This window comes from Parasteatoda tepidariorum, chromosome 6, assembly GCF_982258835.1.
Source record: "Parasteatoda tepidariorum strain Cologne lab strain chromosome 6, Ptep-v5.0, whole genome shotgun sequence".
Taxonomy (NCBI): domain Eukaryota; kingdom Metazoa; phylum Arthropoda; class Arachnida; order Araneae; family Theridiidae; genus Parasteatoda; species Parasteatoda tepidariorum.
Window position 1 is genome coordinate 85,105,905 of NC_141760.1, and position 20,369 is coordinate 85,126,273.

At 29.2% G+C, this 20,369-nt stretch overlaps 1 protein-coding gene across 1 annotated transcript in view; it reads left to right on the forward strand.

The window, feature by feature from the left end:
• LOC107443866 (uncharacterized) overlaps positions 1-20,369 on the forward strand; it is a 243,719-nt gene that overhangs the window by 51,475 nt on the left and 171,875 nt on the right. The window contains exons 2-6 of the mRNA XM_016057873.4: positions 178-245; positions 7,531-7,806; positions 8,692-8,961; positions 12,965-13,237; positions 16,415-16,666. Coding sequence (XP_015913359.2) covers positions 194-245; positions 7,531-7,806; positions 8,692-8,961; positions 12,965-13,237; positions 16,415-16,666 — 1,123 coding nt within the window. The 5' untranslated portion in view covers positions 178-193. The remainder of the gene's footprint in view (positions 1-177; positions 246-7,530; positions 7,807-8,691; positions 8,962-12,964; positions 13,238-16,414; positions 16,667-20,369) is intronic.

Below are 20,369 nucleotides of genomic sequence, written 5' to 3' on the forward strand. Positions count from 1 at the left end.
AAATCATCAACATACTTGATTAAACTAAATGTAATAATGAACTATTAATAATTGCATGAGTTAACAAACTTTTATTTATTTGCGTTGGTATAAGTGTATTATAGTGTTGGTATAAGTGTATTATAGTGTTGGTATATGTGTATTATAGTAACTAATCAGATAATTTTTGCTTTTTAGAAACAGTTGAAGAAATATGTTTGTAGAGATTTTCTTAGCTGTTGCTTTAGCGGCTACTGAAATTTCTGGTAAGTATGAAAAAAGCATTAACCATTTGAAATTTGCTTATAGGCATGTTAAAAAACAGTAACTGCCTGTATTTTGTTTGCGTTAAACAATTATTAGGTTGGTTTCACACATTTACTTTGCACAATCGACACGAATATTGTGAAAGTAAAATTTCTCCCAACTAAATTTTATAATTGAAATAAATATATTCTATAAAAGACATTTCCGAAACTGTCCTGATATGTTTAGAATATTCCCCATACGGTAAGTCATAAATACTTTTAAGAAAAAAATTTGATATCCTAATATCTATTAATAATAATAATAATAATAATATATATATATATATATATATATATATATATATATATATTGTTATAATCAAAGAATGAAACTAATTTACAATGTCCACAAAAGACAAAATAAGTAAGTAACATTTAAAATAATAAATCAAAATAGAAAAGTGCTTAACGCAGTTAAATCCGAATTTGTTTTATATTAATTTATAAATTTAGAAAAACAATTCTAGCAGAAAACAAAAATTATTAAAATTTTTTTAAGATATGTGTGATTAAACAGGTGGTGTGTCCCCTGATGCAGTGCTGTCCTGCTAACACACATATCTTAAAAAATTTCAAAATGTCGAGAAGACATGGAAAATTTACGGAACAATAAAGAAAGGGAAAAGGAAAAATAATAAAAAAATTAATAAAAATCCGGTAAATAAAAAGATACAATCTTTTCATCAGCTCACACGATTATATCCGCAAAAAGGAGTGCTTTCTAATAGTGTATCAATATAGCCAAAACAAAATATATCAGAACAAGAGTGTGATATATTTTGCTTTGTATATATATATATATACAGTCATTTTCATGTCCCCAGTATATTTTATGTTTGTTTTACAGCTTACGAAAAAAAATTCTGGGAAAGTGTCCTTCAGAATGCAAGCTAACAAAAGAATAAAAATAAAATTAACAAATTTTATTTTTTATTTATTTTAGGCAATTAAAATATACCAATATGTCATTCCCTCACTTGTCCCCACTGCTGTTTTAAAAAAAGAAAAAAATTGTTTCTGAAATAATATTTTTTTTTTACAAATTCGTGTTTTTTATTTCAGAATACTGAAATATAGAATTCAGAAAATCAATTTTAAATTTAATTTCTGATAAAAATATTAACACAGTACTATTTTAAACTTTGTCCCCAGTGTTTCGCGTCATTCCCTCACAATGTTCTTATCACCTGCAATCTTCTTAGAATAAAAATATTTTAATAAAAACTTCAGAAGTTAACAACTGGCATTATAGAACAAAATTGCAGTATGTTTCCATCTTCAACTTAAAGAAGCTTTGCTGTGGAATAAATTTGAATGAATCAAACCAGGTAAAATTTTTTACATTTGTCATTCCCTCATGTCCTTTTTTAGACTAAAATAAAATACAACTTCATCGAGAAAGTGGATAATTATATGTTGCTTTCTTGTATGAATATAATTGTATGTGATTGACTTCAGAAATTAATTAGGCCTAACTGTTATTTTTAAATTTTATTGAATTCGTCATTCCCTCACTAGTGTATAAAATGAGGGAATGACGCTGAAGTGAGGGACTGATTCAAGATGAGTATATTATCAAATATTTTTTTGTTTAATCCTGCCAGCCAATTTTATTTCCTAAACCTGTAAAAACTATTAAATATATAAAACTAAATTATAATAAATATTAGATATACGTAGTATGTTATCATTTTAAAACTTTAGGTAGATGTAACTTAGATAAAAACATGTATTAAAATAAAATACCATTCCCTCACTATTATTGTCATTCCCTCACTTTTTAAATAGTGAAAATAATTATTTACTTGTTAATTAATTTGAAAAATAAATTAAAAAATTAATAAATTAATTTATTAAATTAATTAATTTATTTATTAAATTAATTTATTTATTAAATTAATTTATTAATTATTATAAATTAATTAATTATAAATTAATTATTTAAAAAATTAATTTAAATATTAAGTATAATTTATAGGATATATACTTTCTTTATAATGCCATTACATATTTCTATTAATATAAAAAGTTTCAGAGCTTTTTATTCACTTTACTTTTTTGGGATTTTATGAACTGAAAAATGACAGTTTTCGTGAGAATGACCCATATATATATACTGGTGATTATCAAAATAATGGAGACACTTGTGAATAAAAGGGACATTTAAGAATTCGATTCATAAGCATTAAAATATAATCATAGCTACCAGTTTTTCTTAATATAAAAAGTACATATATTAGGTGGTATGAGAGAGCTTCAGCAGAGTTGTCTACGTTTTGATTTTTTGTCAGAAGCTTAAAATGTCAGATCTCGCAGATTTTCAGAAAGGCCAAATTGTAGGAGCCCGACTAGTTGGAGCAACAGTGACCGAAACATCCCAGCTTTTAGGCGTTTCTAGAGGTACGGTGTCTAAAGTCATGACAGCATACACACAGCGTAGAAAGACAAGCTCAGCAAAGCTAAATAGTGGACGGAAGGAGAAGCTGAGTGAAAGAGACCGATGTTTATTGAAGCGGATTGTAATGTCTAAAAAGAAAACAACTGCAGCCAAAGTGACCTCAGAGCTCAATCAGCATCTGGATTCCCCAGTGTCAACAATTACAGTTAGGAGATACCTTCATAAAGAGAACATTTACGGCAGAACAGCAATTCCCAAGCCTTCAAAATCTAGGGTGTTTCCATTATTTTGATAACCACCTGTATACATATATATATATATTAAAAATTGAACGATTTTCTTTTGCTCTTTTAAATCCAGTAATAAAAGTAATGTTAAATGGAATAAAACGAGATATGTGTTCCGAACTTCAAAATGCAACGATAATTAGCTAAATAAACTTAAATGCATTTCTTCATCAACGTTTGTTAATATCAAGAAATTAACTACAGTTAACAGGCATTTAAATCTCAAAAAAATAAACATAAATTTAAAGCTTATAAATCATTATAACTTCACAATCATCTCTTAAGAGATTAAATATATTTCATCAGTTATTTCCAGAATTAAATTTTGCTCAAAACTTGAAAGCATTAAATGTTCTTAATCAAATTTATTACAGTTAGTCTTTTGATATTTAAATTTAATCACTTTAAAATAAAAAGTTTTAATTATGAAAATTTCATTTTTCAAACTAATCTCTTGAATGCTAGAATGCACTTCAAAAATTAACTGCTGGTATTTTAAGTTTTGCATGAATTGTAGTTAATACTTTACATGTTCATAGATCATCATTAGGTAACATTATTAAATTTTAGGTAATGTAGTTATTTGAAGGAAATATATTGCAGTATATATTTTTTTCTGTTGGTCAAAGTAGGACCAAAAGTTATTTTTCCTTTTTAAAGAAAGAATAAATCCTGTACCTTTTTAAATATTTAATTTAAACTACAGTCATGATTCTCTTTCAATCTGTTTTTTTTTCTTCGAAAAAAGTGATGACGATTAAAATTAGTAAGATTAAAATTTATATTTTTTCTTGAAAGAAACTTAAAAGGATGAAAATATATGCAATGATAATATATATCATTGCAGATTGTTAAATGCTTTGGAAATACGTATCTGGAATAAAGATTTAAATGGAAAGTAAATTTAGCCGAATAAATTGTTTTATGCCCTCTTCTGATGTACTCGTAAAAATAACAGAGCTTTTTTGGTGTTTTCATAGTGCCAGAAACACGGTAAAATTTACCATTTTCTGGTAGTTTTGACCGTACTTTGTTTCTAGGTGTTGCATTTAGATACACACCATATTCGGGAGCATATATACAGAACTTAGTGCTGTGCAATGCAGTACTAAAAATAATTGATATCCATGGTGTTAGTAAAATCAGTTAAGAATTCGAATTAGTTCAGAATTCAAAAAATAAATAAATTTAAAAGAACATTGTTTTACAAAGTTAACTTATTTTGAAGGCTTGTCTCTTTTTGCTAGTAATTGATAAAAAAGGAGACTAAAATTAAAATCGCATCCTAATTTTCAGCATTATTGCAATAAATGCTAGATAAATGTTCGTCTGAAGTAAAGGCATTTATATAAAAATATTAGTTCTGTTAGGTGACGCAACAGAAATATCCTCTATTGCACCATCAGCCATATAAATTTATCTCTTTCATATTTTATCCTTTGATGCAGGTTTTTGAAAATTTACATAAAAAAGCTTTTTGTCTAAACAATTGTTTTTAAATCTTCCTTTGAAATAGGGTTTTCCGTCTAGACCAAACTTTTCGCTATGATTTTCCAATATCTCAGGCCTTAATTCTTCTTAAAGCAGTTTTTCGAAAGCTCTGATATCATATGAAACGCTTTTGGTGAATATTATAATATTATAATATTATTATGTAATGAAAAGTTCATGCAAATTTTTAAATGGTTAAGGTATAATAAATTAAGTTACACGACATATTTTTCTTCAACAGTCAGCTTTTCTAAATAAATATATATAATAGTTTCTTAAACTGGAATTATTAAAACAATTCATTTTATTAAACTAATTTTCCCATCAAATTATTTTTTATGTTTTTTTTAGTTTGCTTTTTCTCATAATTTATTAGAATTCTTAAAATTTCAAATCATTGCATTTGCATTATATATTCATTAAAAATTTAAACTGCTTTCAATACAGATTATTTAAACATGTAATGTAAGCCAGTTATGCTCCTTCTATGTAACGTTTATTCAAAAATAAAATTCTGAAATATTTATTAAAAAAAAAAACGGAAATTACGCTCGTACATTTTAGCTGTTGCATAGCACTTGCGTTAGAAAAACCGTATTTAATTTCTTGCTCACAATGATTAATAATCAATTTTTTTTTTTAATTTAATTTTGAAGCTACCCATACATTATCATATATGTTCATAGTTTCAAAGTTCATAGTTTGTTTTCAAACAATCGTATTGCATCATATGAAACGTTACGTATTACATCATATTCTTGGAATATTATGGACAGCCATATAATACAGAGTTTTGCTCTATTAAGTATTTAAAAAAATCCTAAATATAAAAACAAAAATTGTTTTCTGAAAAATTCGCTCGTATATTATAGTTCTTGTACAGAGAGAAAAAAAAAAAGGTTATTCCTAGTAACTTTTGATCGAATGATCGGATTTTCAAGTTCTGGGATTCAATCTTAATGGTTCGAGGGAGTAACTTAAAATATGCTAATTAATAAGTGCATACGATATTTTATGTTTCGAAATCAACGAAAAAACCTTTTAACGTACCTTTTTTTCAACGGATTTGGATTTCCGACCCTCACAATATAGAGGGTATCCGCAATTTGGGAAATATGGTCCCTATAGTTTGGTCTCGACAGCGATCCAAAGTTTAGATCCCTTAAAGTTATTTTTATTTTTGCGTATTTCGATATACCTCCAGAACATCTAGTCCAAAGATAATTCCATACAAAAATTAAAATTTAGTAAATATTAAATATTTTTTTGTTATTTTATTTAATAATAGTCAAAAAAATTTTAACTGTAAGGTATAAAATTTTTCACATCATTTATTAGAAAATGGCACATAGCAAAATTCAGAGTTATAGCAAAATAGGTCAAATAATTCCAGGGAAATCGAAATTTAAAAAAACTAATAAGTTTAAAGTTTGATTTCTCAGGAACAATTCAATCGATTTTGTTCAAGTTTTGTGCTCTGGCATGTAAAATTACGTACGTTAAATGATGCAGAAAAATTGTATACAATTGTACTCAAAAATTGTTGTAATTGTATTTTTAATTGTTGTTACAATTAAAAAATTTTCGACTATTATTAAATAAAATATTAAAACGATATTCAATACTTACTAAAATTTATTTTTTTGCATGGAATTATATTTGGACAAACGAATTGTGTAATAGTGTGTAAAATGTTTCAATTCGTTGTAAAAGCTCTCGAGATATAGTAAAATACACACAAATTAAAATTAAAATTATGAGTTTTTAAACTTTGGAATGCTCATCTGACCAAACTGTAGTAGACCATATTTCCCAGATTGCGGCTAACCCCTATATTTTAGGGATCAGAAATCTGAATTCGATGAAATTAAGGTATATTTATTCAGAGAAAGTGTGCTTTTGTGTCTGATTTTGTAACGTAAAATATTTTCTGTGCTCTTATTAATTAGCATATTTGAGGTCACCTTTTCGAAAAATTAAGAACGAGTCCAAGAACGTGAAGATCCGCTTATAAGATCAAAAGTTATTCAGGGTGATCCTTTTTTTGACGCACTGTACATAAATTTCGTTAGAAATTAAGCGTTTTTTGTATTTAGCTTCCAATAATTCTTTATCTAAAGTTTAATGTTACTGCAAAAATTTTCTTGTTTATTTTATTACCTTACTATAAACTATTTAAAAAAAAATTCGATTTTGCTTTAATTTTCAAAGTTATTTATAATTGAAGAAAATTATTGAATAACAATTCATTTAATTGTTATTTTATAATATTCATACGAAACAGTCAAATTACCCTAAACATTCAAACCATCTAATTTAAGAAAAAAAAAAAAAAAAAAACTGAGAAAAAAATTTTACTGCCTGTTTTCACCTAATACGGTTAAACAACCAAAATTTTACTGCACAATCTACGCCCACTTCTTGAAGCCATTTCGTTCCTTGCAGAGCGGTACATATTGTAACCGGTAGAGCTAATCCGTCAATCTGATGACCGGAGATTCGAGTCCCAGCTTTGACACCACAATATTTTATCAGTGTCCTGCACTCCCCAGTTTGTGACCATGGTTTATTTGAATACGATGCTCTCATTCACACATACAAATCAACCCCATAAAACACGCCCAACACTAAAAAGTCTAGCACTTCCCATCCCTTACATAGGTCAAACAACCAGATAAACTAATTAAACCACATTCCACGGTTCATTTGATGAAACACAACTCCAATTCCAATGCCCCTTACCTAACGAAAAGTCTGACTCCAATGTCGAGATGAATTTTCTTTTCGCGATTTTGAAACCATGATAGTAATAAATGGTTAAAAAAACTGTATAGTTTTGTATATCTTTTAACCACACAAATTGTAAAAAGTTTCAAAACCATAAAAGTAAAAAATGTTCCTTGCCGCAAACTTTACAGTTAATCAGATGGCAGACTGTTGACTGTTATTTTATTGCAATTTTAGATTAAAAAGTCCAACAGTGTTGAAAGTAAAATAGCTCTTTACCACTTGGAAAAGTCAAACGATTAAAATATCTGTTTAAATTTTTATTCATTTTTATTTTCAGCAAAATGTGGTCGAGGAAGCGTAGATTCTTTTATTTTATCTACCAGTGTCCTACCAGCGCCAGCCTTTTACAGAAGAATCCAGTATTCGACTCTTGTTGAGTGTTCTCGAACATGTCTTCTGGATGCCAACTGCCAGTCTTTTGTTTTCACGAAAAATGACAATGAGACTGAATGTCGTTTGATGACGTACGTGTCACCTGACACAAAAAGGCGCATGGACCAGATTCTCTTTCCTACATCGGGAACCTATTATATGGAAAAAGTTTGCTTAAAAGGTACTCCTGTACATTTATTTATTATTCATTTTTATTTTTGAATTTCTATGCAATGGAATAACTGATGCGAAACTTAAAGACATTCAAATAATTGTAACCAATACAATATTTGAGAAGTAAACTAAGATCTATCAGTTATAGGAAGTTATACGTTTTAATTAATTCATTTTTTTTTTACTTACGGACAAACGTTTCGTGATTTAAAGCTACCAAAATGCTGTAAATAGGATTTTTAGAACATTTATTTTGGTCACTCTGAGAGATTCCTAAGGAAAAAAATATTAGAGATGACAAATACTACTATTGCTATTGCTAATTGTAATAAAACGGTAGTGAGAGAAAAAAGTATGAACAAAACTACCAGAATATGTTAAAATTTACCCTGCTTCTGGTTTTTTAGGAGAACCAAAAAGCTCGGTAATTTTTACCGAAGTCGCTTTGGTAATGCTTTCGGTAAAATTAAAAATTAAATACTGTTTTATAAAATATGATAAAATTTGGTAATTCTATGCATTTATGCGTATACAATGCATATGATTAATTTAATAATATTAATTTTGGTAATTTTATGCATTAATGGTAATTTTATGGATCATTTTATGGCAATGGTAATTGTATGCATTAATGGTAATTTTATGGATAATTTTATGATACTGGTAATTTTATGCATATACAATGTACTAAAAACGGTAAAAATAGACACAAATTCCTGAAATTATGGAGGATATTATTTGTCTCGTAATTAAGAATTCCTTCTCTATTATCTTTTAAATTTTATAACAATTTTCTCTTGATTATGAAATCAAGATTTAGATACTTTTTTAAGCATGTGGCTGAACTCATTAATATAATTGCTTGCTTTTTTTCTTTATTTTATCGCTGCAGGGGCCTGTGATCGGCTTTTTGTTGCTGAATCCATGAGAGGTATGGAGCTTTCAGAACACAACGATAAGATTATTTCTAACAGTTCTCGGTTGACATGCTTGGAAGCTTGTCTTGGTAACAAGGAATTCAGTTGCCGTTCCATAGAGTTTGACTCTAAATCATCTGAATGTAGACTTAGTCGTCAGGACCGTTTCAACAAAAAATCCCACTTCCGAAAATCTACTTCAGCATCGGTGGAATACATGGACGTAACATGCCCATATGAGGAAGGTTAGTAATTATTAGGTAGTTATTATTTGATAAATATATTCTTCTCTAAACTTCTCTAAATCAGTGCATGGCAGGATGTACCCTTACAAGAAACTAAAGTGTTTTTGAGGTTGCTTTGAGGTTGACAGATGTAAAAAAATACACCTGAGGTAGAAAATGAGGTTATGTTTTGCATCAAAAATAACCTCATTAATAAACCTCAATTTCAACCTTTTTTACTCCTCACAAAATCAACCTTGTATATAACTCAGAAATAATTTCAGTTTAGATCAGGAGAAATTATTCACAATGCAAATATGCGTATTTGCTTGAAGTGTAGAAAAATTAGTCCGTACACCTCAAAAGCAGCAGATTTCTATCAACCTTAAAAGAACCTCAAGTGTGAATAAAACAACATCATATACTTTGAATATACATCTTGGAAGGTTGATCTTTTAAGATTGTTATCATATAAACCTCAAAAATACCTTAAATGTTTGTAAGGGATATTTTTTCCTTAAATCAGTGACATGCAGAGAAGAGGTAACGGGGCTAATCAAAGGTATCATATAATCTGGTACTAGATTATAATATTATTTTGGTTAAAAGATTAACTTCTATATTGCGTAACGATACTTGCCTTAATGCGACTGAATTATTTTAAAACTATCAAGATCATCAAGATTACATTATCAAGATCAAGATTAATTTGTCTAAAATGCCAAAAAAACATTTTGCGGCGATTTCGAATTGTAATTTTTAGCAGTAAAGTAGTTTTTAAAAGTTCTGTTGAGATTATTTAGATATTTTGCTCAGATGTTAGGTTTCTGTCCCTATAAATGAAATTTTAATGTTTTCCTTTCATTGAACTCATCGATTCTCATTTTTTTCACTACATTCTTATAAAGTTCCCCAAAATTTCATATAAAGAATCACAGATTTTCAAGTATTTTTTAATTGAAATGACCATTACAAAACGCATGTTGATTTTCGGATGTTTTAAAAAATTCACAAAAAGTATTTTTTTTAAATATTTTTCTGAAAACTTTCTTTTAGTTTAAACCGAAATGAATTATCGTGTCGTTATTTATTCTTAGCATGCCTTCGTAGATAAAAATCAAGTGATTTTTATGCTGACTATTGAGACGGAAAATATAGATTTTGTATTTTAACATTTTTGTATCATTGCATTTTCCATTTTATAACATAAAATTTTTTTTAGAATGCATTAATTTTAGAGATTCGTATATATTAAATTTAATCCAAAAAATTAATAAAATTTACAAAATGTTTTTATTTTAGTTTAAAAAAAAGTATCTTAATTTTTAAAGATCCCATGTCCTCCTAAGCGAAATACTTTCTGTAAAATAAATTGTTATTTTCAAAAAAATAAAAATAAATAAATAAAAATAATAAGTAAATTTTATATCGTTTAAACTTATTGTTTTCAATTTAAAAAAAAAAGAGAATATTTTGTTTTAAATAATACGTTTTCACAAGATAATAATTTTCAAACATATATGCAAAAAAATAAACTTTTATGCATCAAAATCATCCCAATGCATTTTTTCCTTCCAGCTTAATAAGATTTTCAACCCCCTCCCCACCAGAGATTATATTACTACACGACTCTTTTTAAGGGCATTTGAGAGATTTACTGCCGCAAGCATTTACATTCCTTTTGCACGACCCTGCTTAAAATACATATGTTTATAATACATTTAATGAAAATGTTATTTGTGCAAATTCACAGAAATGTAAATAATTATTTTAATAACATATGTTTTTATTTTTCCATTGTTCCTTTTCCATTTACACACTAATTTAAACATACACAATCCAAACTTATACAGAACGTTTTGAAAAAAAAAAGATTTAGTGGATTACAAACAAAATGTTAATTTTTTCATAACTATTATAGTTTGCTTCAATTACAATACAAAATTGAAAATATAATTTTTAAATTGATATAATAGTCTATACTTATTATTCTTGTTTAAATATGATAAATAAAGTAAAGACTATTTCAGAAATATTATAATCACCTGAATAACAGTTTTAAAATTCTTCGTGCATTTTAAAACAATAATAGAGTTTCTAAAATGATGAGACCTAAATTACTAAAATTACTACAGTATTGAATATTACTGTTATTATATCCAAAAAGGTATTTTAATAACAAGATAGTTCATATTATATTTAAAAGCTAAAAGAAATAAATTTACTGAATATTGAACATATTTGTTTTATTTGAAGTCTATTAAAAGAAAAATATAATTCGCCTATATAAGTCCATAATTATTTTATTCTTTTTAAGTGTTTCATTCTTTAGAATGAAATCGATTCTGAGAATTGAATCGATTTTGTGAAGAAAAAAAACAATACTCAACTCATTTTAAATATATATGCGTAAGGATACCAATTTTCTTCAATATAACTTTACCTCTTCTTTTTTCAAAAGAATTTCTGTCTGTATTCGGCCTTTTATTGTCATAAAATATCTATGATTCAACTTTATTATTTGAGAACAGTTCTACACAACATTTGCCATATTTGGATCATCGAAAGTAATTATATATTATAGATATAACATATCATACATTAACTATTTCGAAAAGTAACGTAAGGGCATGCTAATGCGTTCAATCAACACATTAAATATAAATTACTAAAACGCACTTTTGTTTTGGTATTTAAGCATCATAAGAGCTTACAAATTGTTTCACGCTGGTATTAACTATCCCATCCTAGTAGTAGTCAGCTATATGGCAATCAATCAACATCAAACTAAATTGCCAGAAACATTAATGTGAGAGTAATAATATAGGCATTCGCAAGTATTGTATTAACAAACCAACGTGTAATTTTAGAGTTGCAGGATATTGGATGTTGCTAACACATTACATCCATAACTATTCTTTATTAGATAAATTAAGTTTTTTCATGGATTGTATGAAATGCATAAGTTGTAATAAAAATATATTTCAACACTAAAAAAACGGGTGGGGACATTTTGGCCTCTTCCGTATTTTATTACTCACTAATTAAAAAAACAAACAATTTGTTGAAAGTGTTGATTATTTCTGATTTTTCCTAATTAGTTTCATGTTAAGTGCGTATTTAGTTATTCATGTGGTTAGCCTTATAGTAACGTATTTATAGAACCTTATACTTAAAATGACGGGAGAGGCCAGAGTATTTCGTAAGGTATCAGATAACTCTAACGTGATATGGATATAAATTACCCTTGGATATAAATTACCTTTACCTTTTAAAGTATAAGTTACCCCTGTTTCGTTAAAAAAACAAAAGCATTTAAACTTGTGTACAGTGCGCAAAAAAAATAAACGAACCAGACTAAATAGCTTTAGATCTAATGACAGGATCTTAATATTATAGGACTCTATCTTAATGGTCTCAGGGATTAATCTCATATATGCTAATTAATTAGTGCAGAGGATACGAAATCATACACAAAAACTTAGTTTCTCTGAATAAACATACCCTTTTTTCGACGGATTCGGATTTCTGACTTTCAAGGGGGTAGTTGCAATCTGGGAAATATGGTCCCAACAGTTTAGTCAAGAGAGCGGTCCAAAGTTTGGACCCCTTTATGTTAATTTTACTTTTTGCTTAATTCACATAAACAATCACTATAAAAATATCCAATAATATTCAAAAAGGCTGAAAGTTAGAATATAAAAATATTTTATGCAAGTGATTAAAATAATGAAACAAAATTAAAGAAGCTTCGATAAGTAAATTGCTTTTTTTAGAAAAAACATTTATTGCATTTCTTAGTTTATTTTCTTCTAAGCTGTGTGTCTTATATTAAAAGCTGGGGTCTAAGAAGGGTATAGAAGTTAAAAGAAACAATACCTACAGTGTTGCTTACCTTTATACTAATGTCTTGATAAATGTTTCTCTAAAACATCAAATCAGTTTCATTAATAATAAAAATTGCAATTTCATTATTTTTTTATGTTTCTTTGCATCGAAGATACAACTTTATTTAATTTTACAGGCAGAAAAGTGTATGGCGCAGACATCATGCCATTGGGCAACGTGGAGCACCCTTACAGTTTAATAGAATACCAAGATGTGACAGCAGAGGAATGTGGTGAACTGTGTCTTAAAAATACACTTTTTCCATGCCGATCTTTTCTCTCTGGTAGAGTTAGAAACAAACTGTATTGTGGACTAACGCATCAGAACAGAGATGGTCTTGTTCAGAACCCTGGAAGTCTACACACTTCTAGAAGCCTCGATTACTACGAGATTACCCGGGGCTTAGAAGGTATTTACGACTAAATGCTTATTCTTTCTTTAATTATTTTCACATCTATGACTAGTTGTATTCATTTTTGTTTTACTTTTAGTTTACTATTTTACCTATTGTTCAAAAATAGTAAACTATTTTACCCATTGTTCAAAGCCGGGATAGCCTGGTCGGTAGGGCTCTGGGCTCATGCCCGAGAGTTCGTGGGTTCGAACCCCTCCGGCAGAAGACTCCCCGTGTAGTAAAGTGACTGATGAACGTTAAATCTGCCGAGTCTCAAAAGTCCTTCATGTTCCCATTACAAATCAATACCTCTAGGGGTACTGGATCGATTGTTCTCTGATTCAGGTCAAAACTACGAACTGTGGATGAATGAATGGATGTATGCATGGGTCCGCCTTATAAACAGGTGTGACGTATGATGTGGCGAAGTCGAATTCTTGGCCATAGATGGCACCACTGAAAAACAAGAATCGCACACTCTGCCTTAAATTTGCTCGATTTCACCAAGCAGGCTTGCCCGTGTAGCAAGTGGCATTAGAACCAACCAACCCATTGTTCAAGTAGACTAGACTGATTTTAACGTATGAATCCTGATCAATGCCCCGTTTTATCAATTCACTTTTTTTAAGTTTGATTAGGTCGAGCCTTGTGTAGGTCAAAAAAGAAGATATCCACCGTGAATTTGTCAGAATCATACATAAATAACGAGAAGAATACTTGAGGTTTCCGAAATTACAAAGTATACATTTTGTGTGAATAATTATCGGATGATATGCGAATAAATAAAAATGACTGATTATGTAAAGCATTTTCTTACTGTTTTACAGCTGTATTTTCTTATACTGCGTCTTGAAAACGCGCTTTTTCCGTGCCGATCTTTTCTGTTTGGTAGAGTTAGAAACAAAATGTATTGCGGATTAACGCATCAGAACAAAAAAGGTCTTGTTCAGAACCCTGGAAGTCTACACGCTTCCTGAAGCCTCAATTACTACGAGATTACCCGGAGCTTGGAAGGTATTTACGACTAAATCTGGACTCTTTCTTTCATTATTTTTCTCATCTATGGCAAGCAGTATTCGTTTTTGTTTTACTTTTAGATGACTGTTTTACTCCGTGGTGCAGGTAGCCTTGAATGATTTTTATGTATGAATCGTGATCAATGCCCCGTTTTATCATTGAACTTTCTAACAGTTTGATTAGAGTGTGTAGCCTTGTGAAGGTTAAAAAGAAGATGTCTACCGTGAGTTCGTCAGGGATATAAATAAGTAAAGAGAAGGATATGTGAGGTTTCAGAAATCATGAAATATACATTTTCTGCTATTAATTGTTGGATGTTTTACGAACAAAAATAACGTCTGATTATGTTAAATAATAACAGAAGTATTAAATGCGTGCATGACCTATAAACATCTATTAAGATCCTATAAATATGAAATTTTTTGAATACCAAAACACGGATACGAAGGCAAAAATGTCTTTTTTTGTTCTGTCTGATATTTTGCCTGTCTTTTATTTGTCTGTCTTCTGTTTGCCAGTCTTTTGCCTGTTTTTCATTCTGTCTGATCTGTTTTGTATTATATAGTTTGTATTGTCTGTTTGTATTAAGGAAAATGTTTACAGACTTTTATAAAATATAGTGCAATTATCTACAAATTGCTTAATTTTTAAACAGTTAACAAAGTTGCTGAAAAAATAAATCAGAAAAATTTGAAAGTGAAAGCTTCTGAAGTTTGAGCTTTAAATACAATCTTTTCAAGATATGTTTATAAATATTTTTATTGAAAAAATAAATAACTAAATTATATATTTTAAATCAAGTCCAAAGTGAAAAAGGTTAATTTTTTAAACTATTTTTGGTTATTTATTAAATGTTTATTTACTTAACTATTTCGTATTATCCGATCACATGTGTTTTGGAGAACAGGTTTGAAAAATTACTCACTTAAATACGAGTTATATTGAGTACATTTTATATCAAAAACTACAATAGCTCACTGAAAATTATTATATTTTAACAATGTTTTTTTCTTTATATTAAATTTAAAATAGAATTAAAATTGTCAAAATTTCATGTCTTCAACTACTTAAATAATTGTTTTTTTTTCAGGAAGAGTATGTGTTGTAGAGTGCACTTTTGAAAAATCAAAAGTTTAAAATCATTTTTATAAGAACTGTTGAATATATTTTATATAACAAAAGCACTTTCAAAATTTTTATTTCAAGAATTGTATAATGTTTTTATCGGTATATTAAATTGAAAACTAAATTTGGATTTTTATTTATAATACGTATTTAAACGGTATATAATTGATTATTTTTTATTCTGAAAGCTCATCACAGTAAACCGTGATATTGTTCCGATTAAGCAACTATTTTTTTGACTTATTGGTAAACATTATTTGACTAACGACAGAAATCAACGTGCAATGAGCAAATTTAACAATATTGTATATCTCTATGTATCTTGATAAATATCTAACACTTCCTCTACTACATTATATTGTTAAAGGTTTTTATTGTTATGAAATAAAATTAAAAAAAATATATGAAATTTATGAGAATTTATCAAATTTATTCTCAGAAATTCCTTCAACATCAGAAACATTTTCAAATTTTAAACATATCAGAATGTTCTAAAAGCAAAAAGGAAGTATTATTTACACCAACATTTAAAATAATTAAACGTATTTTCGGAATGCAATGTATAATTCCTGAAAACTCAGTAAAGCTTTAAAATTCCATATTTATTTGTCATATTACCTAAAATATTTTGCATTATGAATACATTTTCAGAAATCCTTAACGATTTGAACAATTTAGTCTAGAAAAACTGAAAAAAAAAGGAAATGTACGTTTTGCTGCTTTCTACCTAGGAAAAGAGACATTCGTTCAAGCCAAGTTTTGAAATTTGTTACAAAGTTTGACAACAAATGACGCTGCTTGCTGTGAAATACTATAAAATATATATTTTTTTAAAAGAATGTTCCGACTCGCAACACTACATGCTGGTTTGAGGGCAGCCTCGCCATCCATGTATAACCTTTGTATCTATTTTAAAAAATCATGATGAAATTAAATAACCTAGGTGCTTATACAAAAGGCATCAAACCGTATTTTTCTATGTTGAACTGTTTTTCAAGTGGACTTCTTTTCAAAATTGCTGGCCTTTTTAACAGTAGATTGTTCTTGCAGGTTGTGATTCTAGCGATCTTAGTTTCGAGCTAATATCTGGTGTAGTTTTGAATACAAATCCATACTACGTCAATTCTGATGTTACTCCTCAAGAGTGTCTTCAGCGTTGTAAAAAAGACAGAAGGTGCAGATCAGTCAATATTGACTACAGGAAAGGAGCTTGCCAGTATAATTCTGAAAGCACGGGACCATCATTTGATGTTCTGCAGCAAAATGGAAACTTTAATTATTTTGAAAAGATATGTCTGCAGGGTAAGTATAGATGCAAAAATTTTCATTATATTCAAATCGCTCACAGTTATGCATTCCATTCATATTATAAGTATTTCAATAGTATTCAAGTCTGCAAATAGTATAAGTATTTCAAGTCTGCAAATAACTTTTACTGGGATTTCTATGTCCCATCTTAGTATCAGGTTAAGGGTAGAGTTAGTCACGTGTGGCAGTCCGTTGAGTCATTTTCTTTAAATTTGAAGTTATTTTCCTGTGTATTCTATCACTCCAGAATTTTTCTAGATTAATGGAATGCATCGATGAATGTTGAGCAAAACTAATGTCTCAGCACAAAATTACTTTTAAGTTAATTCAGTATTGGGGTTTAAGGTGGATATTGGCTAGATACATTTATTTTTTTTATCAAATGTAATTTTTTTTAGTATTTTATAAAATATATACCATGAAAAAAGCTATTTCCTGGCCTTTTTTTTAGCTTAAGCTAGGCCAAACTCGTTAAAATGGCGAAGTAGGAACCAATGCAATTAGCTCTTTAAAGTAGGGTGCTTGTTTTACCAGGAATGGCGAAACTAACGAAATTAAAGTATTGTCGACATTGAGCATGAACCCCAGATCAACGCTAATATCCCATACGAGTAACCCTAGACATTATTAACGACCTAACCAAACGAGATGCATTGTGAATAGTTTATGGCAGTAAATATGAATGATCATACATTTTACTTAGTTTCTCTTTAAAAATAATCTGCAACATGTTTTTGAAAAAAAAAACTAAATCTTTATTATCTTTATAAAATAAAATAAATATTCTACGAGGGTTGTAAATTAAATAGTGGCAACTTAACCCTGAGACTCACAGAAGGGATGCGCAAATAGGATATGGGAGCGATGAGGTGGCGCTGTTGTCGATGTGTAGAGTACAAAAAGCACTCAATCTGCTTAGAAAGGTAGTTGTTGTGTGGCGTTAAAGTGAGGAGTTTCGTTTCCATCGCTCTAAAGCATGTTTTCAAAAGGTGATCAGCAGTCGTGGCTTAAAATCGAAGTTGCCCGTGGCAAAAATGCAACAGAATGCTGTCGAGGATTAGTGGAAGCCTGTGGCGCAAATGCTTTACCGTATAAAACAGTAGCAAGATGGGTTCAAGCATCTCGTCTTTTTTCGTCATTAAGCCTTTTGTAAACATGCTTTAGAGCGATGGAAACGAAACTCCTCACTTTAACGCCACACAACAACTGCTCATCTAACTAGATCGACTGTTTTTTGCACTTTACACATCGACAACAGCACCACCTCACCGCTCCCATATCCTATTTGCGCATGCCCGCTATTCTATGAGCTTCAAGGTTAAGTTGCCACTATTCAATTTACAACCCTCGTATAAACAGTCCTATGTTTACAGCTTTAATATAATAAGTTGTTACCTCCTAAATCAAAACTATGCTCGTAATGATAGAAGGTTCATAATAATTTTATGAAGATTTTTTTTAATTTAACATAAACCAACTATCTAAAGATGTTCTTGTTAAACGCGGGATCTTGTTTCATCAAAGATTGTAATTAATGAGATCGAAATTTTCTAAAATCAAGTTCGCTTAAATTTTAAAGGTTTTTTTTAAAATTTACTTCCTTAATGAAATTCAGTTTAATTTCATTTTTAATAAGATTAAATGAAAACATAGAGAGATTCTTTCTCATCTTCACAGCAACATAATAGAAAATTTCTTTTACTACCCATGATTAATTTTTTTTCTCGCAATTTTATTTCTCTCTCAATATTAACTAAAAGAAAGCGATTAGAAATAACTTTATTCTTTTAATATAGAAAAACAAAAATAATTGAAAATTTTTGCTTTTGTTGCTTTTTACCCCTTGTGAAACAATATCGTTTGCGTGTAAGTTTTTCATTTCCAGACTTTATAAAAGCAGGGAAAGAAAAGGTCCGTACCATTGCTTCAGGAAAAAAAAAGAATATAAGGATCACGAAAACGTAAAATATTGTGAGCTTAAGACGGAAAGCTGGAAAAATTCGCAAACGTAGCGAAAATACGCATTAAAGAATCATTAGTTTTTCGGGGAAGACATAAACGGTTGAGACAATTCCAGAATTTGCTGGCTCAGGATTTTTCACCAGGGGACAGGTCCTTATTTTTAGTTTTCTTTATCCTTCAAAATTTACTTTGATACTTTTTTTTTTATCCATTGAGGCTTTTATCGGTTAGGCAAGAATATTTCGGAGGTATGATAAGGAATTAAGATTGGATAAAACTTTTTTTTACTGGTTATTTTATGAGAATTTATTAACCATTAGAGACAAATATAAAAATTCACTTTAAGTATAATGGATGCGTTGAATAACAAAAAAGATTTCAGAATTCAAATACAACATCTTAAACAAAAATGCTGTTTTTACTGGTTATTTTATACGAATGTATTAACCATTAGAGACAAATATAAAAATTCACTTTAAATAAGCACACCGGACAAAACATTAGCCACCCTTAGAGAAATCATGAAAAACATCATTTAAAAACGCGTAGCACCCCCTCTGGATTTAAGAACCGTTTGGATTCGGTTAGGAAGTGAGTCCACAAAGTTTTGCTAGTACGTCAAATCCAGTTTAAGCCACTAGCTAAGGATTTGATCGCGCAAATCCACCAAATAGTGAGGAGGCGGATTTCGGCATAATTATTATAGAATATTACGTCTTAAAGACATAATAGGACAAAAGAATAAGACATTATGAACCAAAATTTTTCAGTTACGGCGGTGGAGCAGCATCGCCCACGTCACACAACCACAAACCCGTTTACAGGGCGGGTCACATTCACACAATCACACAAAGGAGAAAGGACATAGAACACAGAAAGAAAGAAACATCCATGCCCTGAGCGGGATTCGAACCCGCAACCATCGGCTCCGCAGTCAGGCACGCTAACCACTCGGCCACCTGGTCGGCTTACGCAAAAAAATAAGCGCTTGAATTTAACATGTGCCAATCATCAGCAACAGATTCTTATTACTGTAGAATCTCAGTCGATTGTTTTTCAAGGGACCACCCATTGCGAACGATAAATACGGGAAAACGACGAATGTTGGTCAGCTTAAAATATTAAATAAGGACCGGAAAATTTTTGAAAATTGATGCATTTATACTAAGCACGAAATTACTGGGAAAACATTAAATGCTTTCTACAAAACTATTTATGATACAAAAGAGAAATAAATAAATATATTTATTTATTTAAAATAATTGGAAATATTGGTTCTCTTTTTCTCTCAGCGTAAACAATAACGATGAATCGAGGTTCAACTTATTATATACTGACAAACAATTACGAGTTTTGCTGCTAACAAGACGAAATAAATTCTCTCTCTTGGATTTACCTTAGACTTTTTACATATAGATGTGTCAGAGACAATTATTATTATTTTTTTAAATGTGTCAGATTTTATTCACTACGTTCAATTTGGCTTCTAATATAAAAAAGGACTTAATGATACATTTAATGGACTTTCTAAGAAACCAAAGGATTATTTTAAGAATGAATTCAAGAACTTTTATTTAAACAGAATGTACGAAAAGATAATGGAACAATATGTGATTTTTATAAATATAAAATCCATTTGTAGTTTTTAGATTTTGAAATTAAAATGATGTGTCAGCGTTTTGCGTACTACATTACCTTTGGCTCCGCAATGTGAAGATTTAATGAGATAAGAATT